At 48.2% G+C, this 11,234-nt stretch overlaps 1 protein-coding gene across 1 annotated transcript; it reads right to left on the reverse strand.

Moving 5' to 3' along the window:
• Positions 1-7,332: 7,332 nt before the first annotated feature.
• LOC8032071 (neurocalcin-delta B-like) lies at positions 7,333-7,914 on the reverse strand. The gene has a single exon (XM_040209492.1). It carries the CDS (start codon positions 7,912-7,914, stop codon positions 7,333-7,335), a length of 582 nt encoding a protein of 193 aa, XP_040065426.1.
• Between the last annotated feature and the right edge of the window lie 3,320 nt (positions 7,915-11,234).

Raw genomic sequence — 11,234 nt, forward strand, 5'->3', positions numbered from 1 at the left:
AAACGCGAGACTTTTGCACATGGCAAAGCCTGACGTTTTCGTCGTGGGATGCGCGTGCCGGGGAGAAATCCCCGGGATTTCTCCCTCGTGTGAATACCCCTTAAAGTTAGCCGCAGTACCTAGGAGAGGGATTTTGAGATCACGTGACTCACTCGGTAGGGATGCGGGGAAACATGGCGGTGCCCCAGTGAGTAAGCGCCGCTCGCTTTGGAACTAATATGTCATTGTGGTTGCAATATCGGGCGCGTTAGTCAGCAGCGAATGGTGCAGGAGGCTTTTGCTTTGCCTTACCTCACCTAAACCGTAAAGCATGGGGAATGACATCGCCGCATTTTCTAGATAGTGTTTCCATTCTGGGCACTCCTAAGCCTAAATGAACGCGGTAATTGTCGGCATAGCAACGTCTTTGGAAAGCGGATTGTTGATAGCACACAAAAGTAGACAGCGTCCCAACAGACCTTTTTTCTAAATTATCCAAGCACCGAGGTGCATGCTACGAGTGTAGTTGCACGCGTCGCACGTGCTGGCGTCTGCAGTAGTAACCGTTCTAAAGCAAAAAGTATAAAACAAATTTTGCCTTGCACGCGCGTTCGTTAAAGCCTTATTATGTTTTTTTACTTCGAATCTTTTTGAAGAGGAAGGCCCGTGCGCGTGAACCGTAGCATTACACTTCCAGCGTTCTCCTCGCGATGCTTGGATAATTTAGGAAAAAGTCTGTCGGGACGCTGTCTGCTTTTCTGTGCTATCAACAATCCGCTTTCGAAAGACGTTGCCATGCCGACAATTATCGCGTTCATTTAGGTTTAGGAATGCCCAGAATCGAAACACTATCTAAAAATGCGGCGATGTCATTGCCCATGCTTTGCGGTTTAAATGAGGTAAGGCAAAGCGAAAGCCTCCTGCATTATTCGTTGCTGACTAACGCGCCCGATATTGCGGCTACAACAACATATTAGTTCCTAATAGCGAGTTCGTTTCACGGCACTCGTGCCCACGCGTGCCCACTCGCAGCGTGGAACGGGTCCGTTTCGGCCGGCACTCCACGAGTGGTTGCACTTTCCGAGTTCGTTTCAGCGCTGACACCCCACGCGTGCATGCACTCGCTGCACCGAGAAAATCGGGAGTGCGCCAAAATGCAATCCCGTCATGCCTCGCTCCGGTGGGGCCGGCGAGGAGCGGGAGCAGACGACGAGGGTTCGTCTGCTACGATGTGTCGCGGAACCGAACGGAAAAAAAAAAGTCGATTTTCTGATAGAAATCGCGTCCTGCGGGAAACAAAATCAAACGCGAGCTTGAATTGTGAGCGTCTGCTATTTCACGGAGGAAGCAATTGGCAACCCCTGATTTATTTGCAGGTTTTAAATCGCTCTGTTGCCGTACAACGCTGAAATATACCAGTGTGTAAAGAAATGCTCAAAACAAACGCAACAGTGGCCCCCGAGATGTCGATCCCCATCCGTGTGCGAGTGAAAAAATTAACATTTGTCGATAAAACTCCCCCAGCAGAAACCTCTGACTGCCCAATAAGCATCAGAGAAAGCTAAAGATGGTGACTTTACCCGAGGATTGGGCAACATCATCATGTTTAACATTTACCTACGCAGCTAACTTGCCCCGTCGTATTTTGTTTGAGAAAGCTCTCGTTCTCGACGCCCTCACCAAGGCTAATATCTAATCCACCTATAATGACGATCCAAATCGAAGGTCCCAGTTTTGCTGGATATTCCAACAGGCTAGTTTTAAGCCATACCCTTTCAGTCGTTCACGCATATTACCATGCTCAAACGGATCAAGCTTCTGCTCGGACACCATCATTACTTTTCTTCAGTGTAAACGGTTATAAGGATTGAAAGATCGCAACCAGCTGCTTTGTAGACAGCTGGTTGCGGAAATTTACGCCGTCTGTAACTATCTCTACGGCAGCCGAGCTGCTTGAAGACGTCGCAACTATAAACTACAGGTTGCAGTTGCCAACGTTTGTAGATAAACGTTGGTAGCGACTGCATTCTCACGTCCCCACTCATCACTCGGAACAGAAAGGCGCTAGTTTCGGTTTGAAGTCGGTACCTTTTCTACAACATAGATGGCGGCAGCATCAGTCTTCTGCACTCGGTGCATTTGGCGAGTTCGTTTGAGTCCAGTTTTCCGTGCAACACTCTGTGAGTGCGATGCATTCTGGGAGAGAACTCGAACGGTGCCAGTGCGTGTGAAACGAACTCGCTATAAGTGACCGGCGCTCACTCACTGGGGCACCGCCATGTTTCCCCGCATCCCTACCGAGCCAGTCACGTGATCTCAAAATCCCTTTCCTAGGTACTGCGGCTAACTTTAGCCGCGGTTAGCGCTTCGAGCAAATGGGCCCTGGTGTAAACATTTGTGCATAGAGTAAAGAGCTTCAGCAACGACTCGACTAATGTCTAGCAGTTTGGCTTGTTCGAGGAGCAGAGAGAGTCTGAACTTCAGTTTTCGCGTGTTTCTCAACGTACTATTCTATCGTCCACCGCGATCACCGGCCGGGCGATGCCTACCGGGTGCGGTGCTTTGTTGTGCCTGAAACAGAGTCCCGTGTTCGCAAACCAAAATATTCTCTATCAATGCTACGCCGCGAGGAACACCTCAGGGGTGCGTGGTGTCAGAGACCAACACGCCATGACGCCGCGTTGGTCGAGAACACGGTTGACACGTGTTCAGAATCCCAGGAGAAGAGCTGGAGGGAAGCATTAATTGTCCCATGGAGCGAGCTGACGTCATCAGTCTGAAGCGCGAAAACGGCAGATAGCTTCCTTCGGTTCCATTGGCTGGCGCGCGTCGACGGGGCTCCCACTGGCCGCTGCGCTCGTCAGTTTCCACGCCCATTCACCCCATGGCGCTGTGTGTCCATCATCGCGGAACACGCGCACGAAAAGTACGCAGCAGACGAAAAAGGGAGCGGCTTGAATGCTTTCGCATTCACAACTCATAAGGAATGCTTAGGTGTACCTCGGTCCTTTTAAAGACTATAACTAGCGCACTAAAGCAGAAATGGTTTTCTGTTCTTGCACCCAAAAATGACCGACACCAACTAACGCAATTACCCGTCCGAAGTTCGAAAATCGTTGCCCCTCCCATTTAAGGGGTATGCTTCCTGGCGCCGTGGCTGAGGCCAGCCGGAGAAAGTTGATGCTACTATACTTCGTTTCACCTTATGTTGTACCGCAGCGAAGGCTAGAAGCGCGAGCTCATAACATTGTTAGATTGTGGAAACCAGCTGAACTTACAGAAAAGGGTGAGGAGAGAAAGGAGAGAAGGCATCCGTTCGCTGGATTCTCCTTTCTCTCCTCACCCTTTTCTGTAAGTTCAGCTGGTTTCCACAATGTAAGTATGTACAACCAACTAGCTCAGCTCCTTCCCATTCTCATAACATTGGCAGCTGCCCTTGGTGCACGAGAGCTTGTGCCGCCGAGATGTGCCATAGAGCAAGGGGCTCGTGCTTGTAGCCTTTCCTGCGGTACAACACAATGTGAAACAGAGTATAATCACGTTATCGAGCCAAATGAAGAGGAAGTCAATCGGCAAGGCTTGCGTGCAGTTTCTAGTGCAGTCGGACGTCGCGGTGGGGCGACCGGCCCTAACCGGCCCGACTGCCGGATGCAGCGAAACGCACGGGTCACGCGGACGGAAAGTGTGCCATTCATATCGATAATCGCTTCCCCTTTTCCGACTCACCACGGCCGGCAAAGGCTCGCTGTCGTGTTCAAAGAGAAAAACGCAAAGGGAGTCCAGCATTTTTTATCGGAGCAATGTTCGTGTCCAATGCAAGAGCTGGGTTGGGTGGTTCTCATTTGAACCCGTTCGCATTTCTTACCTTCTCGTTTTTGCCTTCTCATTTCAACCCAGCGATGCACCACAATAAAAAGGCGGAGGGCTTTCGAAGGAAAGGAGGTACGAATTAGCCCGCTATACTTTCAGATTTTAGTGTCCAAAAGCAGGCTTTCTACGCTCGTGCACTAGTTTTTTTTTTTTTGCACTAAACGATATGCGATTACTAAAATCCCAATTTATACTAGCCAAAGATCAATATCATGGTCCCTTTAATATGATGTCATCGTACCAACTAGCTCAACTCTCCACTTTACGTCACATTAGGCATGGTACCGTCGGAGTCGAGGGCGTTGACTATTTCCCGGTTGTGTTCAGCAAGGTCAATAGTGTTATACAAGTCGTCGAAGAAGTGAGCTTTTCTCAACACCATAAATCTTGTCTTTCTTAGCATCGAGCTATTTCACTGAGACGGCAGTCTCAAGTTTTATGTCTCTTTTTGCACGATGCTTCCGTTTCATATGGATGCAATATTTGCAGTTGGGCTCTGTTTGAAATTTATTTACTTTTGCAGCGGAGGATAAAAAAATTCGAAAGCATGACGCGCGCACGTAGTTGTATGTAAAGCCCCTTGATAAAGGCCTTTCTATATACAAGTACCACCAACCATTATTGTGGAAGCGTGCAAGACACGTGCCACGAGCGGGTGCTCCACCGCCATTCGCTTCGAAGGGCCGCTCATTTCAATGCTGCGCCATCATCTGCTTCCAAGGGCAGCTGGAGACACGGGCCTCGTGCACTGGCGTATTTGACGCTACTTGCAAGACAAACGCAAACACGTCGAGGGGCTTTAGTTCTGTGCAGTCAATAAAGAAAAAAAAAAAAAGCTTTAGTTGTGTGCAGTGCAGGCGAAGGCAACGCCAGGCGAAGAAAGAGAGGGCGAGCACTAGCAACGCGGAATGAAAAGCTCGCGCTGCAGAACCCATGGGGATCCTGGGTTCAATCCCCCACCCCTGCCCGTTTCTATCTGGATGAGCATCGTCCCGGCGTGCGGTAGTGTATCACTACTGCGTGGTGCACGTTAAAGACCCCAGGCTATAGGTTGCACCGCACTGGCTAAATTTCTCACCTACAGCGAGTAACTCGTCGCAACTTTGAAATGGCTGACCAACTGCACGCTGTACAAATATCCACACAACCCCAATTATTTTTAACGCGGAATGGTAGAGGAGGGCAAGGGAGCGCGGCTCTGGAGCACGGGGGAGAAAGGAAAAGCATTCTAAACGTTAGAAAAGAAAGGAGGGTTTTCTCTTCCTCCCCAGCCCTCCTACTGCTCTCCCTTCCTCTACACGCCTGGCGTTGCCTTCGCCTGTACTGCACGCAACTAGCGACATGGGGTATAGACCTTTTTCGCTTACTCTTGTCCCCAGCCACTTGTTAGGCATATCCGGTATAAGCGACGAAAAAATAGTAATGCATTTCAACCTGCAAATTGTAAAAAAAAGTAAAGGGGAGACAAACCGAGAATGTGTCACGGTTACGCTTATATCGTAAATGTATTCTATCGGCGTGGTGATGGCAAAGCAATGATTTCACCCATACTGGAAGGGCCGATACTTCGAGATGGCGGCGTCCTTGTGAAATAGGTTTAGTCAGCCGGAATCGTGGAGCAGCCGTGGCGTCGGGGTAGCGTGCATGCTCGTCTCCTACCACCGCCCGGATTCGATTCCCACCCAGATCGAAATGTACGAAATTTTCTTTTCAAAGCCATTAATTTACTTTGTCTGCATGAACCTCCTTGAGAAATTTTTAGCAATTTCATAATTTAGGTGCCGTCTTGCTGCTACAGACAACTTCCAGGTAATTGGAATTCAGTTGCTGTTTTCGCCGGCTACACCGGCGTCGCTCAATGAGACAGTTAATACTTCCGCATTAAAAGCCCGTATATTGTACGAAAGATATTCCGAAAAGCAAATGACACTATAATTAAGTTGTGTTTTTAAAGGCAAAACTTTACCGGTGTAATAGAGTACACACACAATTTATGCATATTTTTTTTGTAGAGTCAGTAATGATACATAATAATAATAAATAGAATATACACCAACCAAATCCTTGTATAAAGGCAAAACCCTACGTTTCGAGACCAGCTCGGTCTCTTCTTCAGGGGTTGACTGCGGCTATGGCCGTTGAGGAGCAGTAATCTGTTTTCTTCTTCTTCTACGGCAGTGTCTATCGTTTTGCATCGGTGAGGTGGCGAAGTCCGTTCACGTAGCCGGTCGGCAGAGTGCCGAGGGATCTATTTATGTTTTCTGGCATCGTTTGTATGTGCCAAGATTCAATAAAAAGTCTATGTCTGGGATTGGTTTCAACAGCCAGGATGCTGGTGTTGGCAAAGTCAACTTTGTGGTCCTTGACGTCGCAGTGCTCAGCTACGGCGCTTCGTTCATGGTCGAACTTTCGAACATCGTTCATATGCTGGCGGATTCTCTCCCGGAAGTTCTTCGTTTCCCCGATGTATGTGACCGGGCAGTCCGCGCATGGAATTTTATAAACGACGCCTTGTGCTTTTTCCTTAGGCGGGCGATCCTTTGGACGGGGCATGAGTCTTCCAAGCGTAGACATCGGCTTGTGGGCTACCTGGATCCCTTCTTTGGCCAGTACACGTGCCAGCGCCTCGCTTGTACCTTTTATGTAAGGAACGCTGATGCGTGAGATACGACGGGTCTGTGTACTTGCTGGGAGTTGCAGGTGTCGGCGATCTCGGGCTTGATCACGCGCAATGCGGCGGATGAAGCTGCTTGTATAACCGTTATGTTGTAGGTCGGCGAAGATGGTGTTTTCCTCTTTTTTACGGTCAGCCTCGAATGAGCAGATATTTTTTGACCTAGATAAGAGTGTTTGACCACTGATGCCTTGTGACAGGCTGGGTGATTGGAATGGAAATGGAGATAGCGTCCAGTATCCGCCAGCATATGAACGATGTTCGAAAGTTCGACCATGAACGAAGCGCCGTAGCTGAGCACTGCGACGTCAAGGACCACAAAGTTGACTTTGCCAACACCAGCATCCTGGCTGTTGAAACCAATCCCAGACATAGACTTTTTATTGAATCTTGGCACATACAAACAACGCCAGAAAACATAAATAGATCCCTCGGCACTCTGCCGACCGGCTACGTGAACGGACTTCGCCACCTCACCGATGCAAAACGATAGACACTGCCGTAGAAGAAGAAGAAAACAGATTACTGCTCCTCAATGGCCATAGCCGCACTCAACCCCTGAAGAAGAGACCGAGCTGGTCTCGAAACGTAGGGTTTTGCCTTTATACAAGGATTTGGTTGGTGTATATTCTATTTATTATTATTGTTGCTCCCCAACCAGAGAGACTTCTCTCAAATGTTCACCTTCAAATGATACATAATATGTTGCTGGTATTTTTCGAACCGCGCTGAGAAAAACGTGCGCCTGAGACGGGCTTCACAGTCCATCTCAGTGCCATATACTACTTAATGGACGTTGGGGACACTCGTTATGAAGTCGGTTTTATGTCAGATAGTAGGAGGTTGACGCAAGTCGGATCCTTCTTTATACCTTCCAGAAACTCTTGCAATGTGATCTTGCCGTCTCCGTTCGTGTCCATAGCGGCAAATATCTGCTCCACCAGTTTCTTCGGGTCTAGGTTGTCCTTCGACGGAGTCGGTTTAGAAGACGCAGACATCTTTAAGACGTTCGTAATCATCTGGAGCATTTCGTCTTTGTCTATAAATCCATCCCCGTCCAGATCGTAAACATTGAAGGCCCAGGTGAGCTTCTGGTCGGGCTTGCCACGAGACGTGGCGTTTAGCCCACGCATAAACTCTCGGAAATCGATGAAGCCGTCCTTATTGACGTCCAACGTGCGGAACAAGCTCTCGGCGAACTCGTCCGAGTCTACGCCCGCGGTAAAGAACTTAGCGTAGGTCTTCTTGAAGAGGTCCATTGTTATGCGCCCGTCCGGGAACTCTCGCATGAAATCACGGTACCACTGGATGATCTCGACGTGCTGGAACTCTGTACTTGCCCAGAGGTCTCGAAGCACCTGGGGATTCAGTTTACTCTTCTTGTTACCCATGGTCCACCGATAACGACTTTCTCTTCCTCCTGTTTTCTTGATCTGGAGCTGTTTATTGCGTGAGAAATCGTTAGGAGCACGTGAAGCGAAAGCTCGAGCTCTATAGACTTGGGAATCCTGACTACGCCACCGCTGCCGCAATGCATCGAGGGAACTTTTTTCTTTCTGCACGTGCAACAACCTGGCTGGAGATCTGCACATGTGGAGCATGAGACGGCACGAGCCCTCGCATGCACAACTGTCTGCCTCCTGTGAACTAAAGTTATGGCGGCGTCACGCATGCGCCGAACGCTTAGTGAGATCGGTCTATTAGGTTCAATTATATTCGCAACCTTCAGCGATGGTGGTACCGCGGTGTGAGAATCGTACACCCTATCTCCTGGATGATTGGCCTTCACCTTTCTGACGTGAAAAAATGAAGGCTCTAATACTGCCCGTATTTAGCAAGGCTATACTTATTTACGCGTCGCTGACCCAGCCTCGTATACTGCTGTTCTAAGACGATCATTCAGATGACAGCCATCTTGATAGGCGCCATTGCGACCCCGTATAGGTTGCGAAAGTTGTGAATACCCTTAAAATACGCCTGCCAGACGCACGGTCAGACGGACCGCCTGAAAGTGCGCGTAGTAGTAGTAAAGGACAATCTCCTAAAACGAGACGGACTTCATGCCACACGGCACCGTGAATGCTCCTTCACCTAAAGCGTCCTTTTCATGAAGGGAGCTCTCTAACGTCCTTTAGATACGAAGGAAGTACTCTCAACAGTACTCTCGACAGAACTTTTTGTCTGCCTGAAGTTAGAACTTGGAAAGACTGACCTCGGCATGGTTTTTCAGGCGTTGGCTGATGACTTTGTACCAATGAAAGACTTTCGTTGACAATAAGAAACAATTAACTATTTCAGAGACAATCTGTGTCTGCTTCCTCCTCGCGCGTCTCATGTTTAGATTCACCACTAGATTCACCAACCCGCCTGCGCATTCACTGTTCTTTCAGACATTGCCGGTATAAAGCATTAAACCCTGGTGAAACTAAAGCAGACTTTTACCATGAAAATATAGACAATTTTTATTATTTCTAGGTTTCGGTAAGCAGGCAACAGTTTAGCACACACTCAATTTAGCATACTCTCGTGGCTGCCAGTGTCTGGCGATGACACGAACGCTTTTTGTGTGTGCTCATCGTTTTATGATGCAAATTAGGGAGTTTTAGTAGATCGTTTTCAAAGGCCCGCTTCCGCCACGAGCGCGCGCTTCAGAGCACGCACGCATCGAAGTGGCAGCTCGAGCTCCCGCTACGATTATCGTGGCCTGAAAACACGATCTACTAAAACTCACTATTATTTCCGTTTACAAAAGGGTCCATAAAATAGGTGTTATTAACTTATAATGTTTTAAGCAATCATTCAAATTTGAATACTAATTATAGTCTTGGCTTCAAATCCATGCGGCAATGGCCAAAGCGATCAATATCCGGAGCAAATAGCATTTCGTCGGTCGCTTGACAGCAGCCCCTTTATGAAAATATCCTTTATACGGAAATAATATTTATTGAAACGGAGTTTTAGGGCAACGTCTGAGTGGGGGTAACAGACAGTTTTCGTGTGATGGTTGACATGTGAAAATATGACGCAGTTTGGTTGAAGGCTGAGGCAGAGTGTACTAGAAGGAACGAGTGGGACGAACTACAGGCTCCGCTTATGCTTTCAGTTGCACCTCAAAATATGGAAAGCGATCAGGTAGACCTAGAGCCACTAAATGAGCTACGCTTAGAGTATCGGCACTCCGTTCCCCGACATTGTTGTGGGCGCCGCCATTTTGGCTCGTATGCAGAGCAGACGCAACTGCCGATCGTCATGATTCGAAATTGCGACTTCCTCGGCATTCGGTTCGGTGTTAGAAAGGTTATGTAACATTGCTTTGCTCTGCCGCGAACTTTTTGAACATTTGTGGAGGGCGGAAAAGCGCTTCCTGTGATTTCAGATAAAGCTTCAGATAACTGGCAACCATGATTTTAAGACACAATATGGCCAAGTGACGTTACTCTGAAGCGTATCTTATGTAGTGGCACTAGGTAGACCCAAGCCATTTCGATCGCAGCGCCACCTTCGTAGAGTGTACTAGAAAGGACTGAGTGAGACGACCGAAGCGTTTTTTTCGGCGCCGCCGCTTTAGAACGATCTTGGCGTTGAAAGGCAACGCGTTTTTCATAAAAACCAGCTAATCCGAACCGCTTCGCACGTAGGGCCCGAGAGGGCGCTACGAGCGAAGTGACTTGGATTAGCCGGTTTTTTCCACTCGCGGAGGTACCTAACTAGCACTCCGGTCACCCCACTTGGTCCTTCTGGTACACTCTAGATGAGGCCCCCACGGCGGCCATCTTGAAAAAGTTAAAAATTGGACACATAGCGACACCAATCAGTCTGGCCGAGAAACGGTGGCATATACTCGTGGCCACTGATATTCCGGCTATACTCCGTTCACTCTTGTACGTATACGAAAACGGGTACGAAAACGAAATGTTGTGCACTTATTTCTTTGTTTAGATGTGGTATATATAAGTTGTGCTGGCCGCCCGAAAAGACTAGCCTATAGACTAGTGTTTTTGGCTTGCAGGCCGAGAAGTCAAGAAAACTACTTTTCAAACGAATGAACAGATTTCAAAATTGCGTCTGGTGGCGGTTTGTGAAGCTTCGTTGGATATAGGTTGCGACGTCATGAATAAGTTCCTAAAAAACAACACCGCTTCTCGGCAGTATGGCTCGCTCGTGGAGTTAGTCTTAATTGTTACTTGGCAGAGAACGCTAACGCGTTTACTATGCTCCGTTTACCGATAAGCTGAATCTGAAGTCGAAGGAACGAGGTAGAGGAGCTTAGAGCGATAAACTGGCAGCTGAACGTGACCCCTACCCGGCCGCCGCCATGTTGCACATTTTTGACAACTATAGACACGTGATTTATAGTTTTCACGTCGCGATTTTCAGAAAGTACCGCGCACAAAGATTTGTTTAATGATCTTTAATAACAGTACCGACGAGATATGTTATGTTTCGTTTAAGTTCAAAATGTGCTTTTATGACGAGCTTCGCAATCGCTCCGCTAGATTCCGTAAGCCGCGGGGCTGTATTTTGGGGTTTTATCGGAGCCAGACACTGATATCCGGGGACAACAGTAGTTAAAAATAGTTTATGATGTTTTTTTACCGCGATGGCAATACAAATCTCTGCTGAGTTTTGCGTAAAAGCCTCAAGATTTGGTACGGTCACATGTTTAGTGGTCAAAATTGTACAACATGGCGGTAGCCATGGGAAGGGGGGG

Source organism: Ixodes scapularis, unplaced genomic scaffold (assembly GCF_016920785.2).
Source record: "Ixodes scapularis isolate PalLabHiFi unplaced genomic scaffold, ASM1692078v2 PGA_scaffold12__126_contigs__length_90152505, whole genome shotgun sequence".
In the NCBI taxonomy this organism is placed as follows: Eukaryota; Metazoa; Arthropoda; class Arachnida; order Ixodida; family Ixodidae; genus Ixodes; species Ixodes scapularis.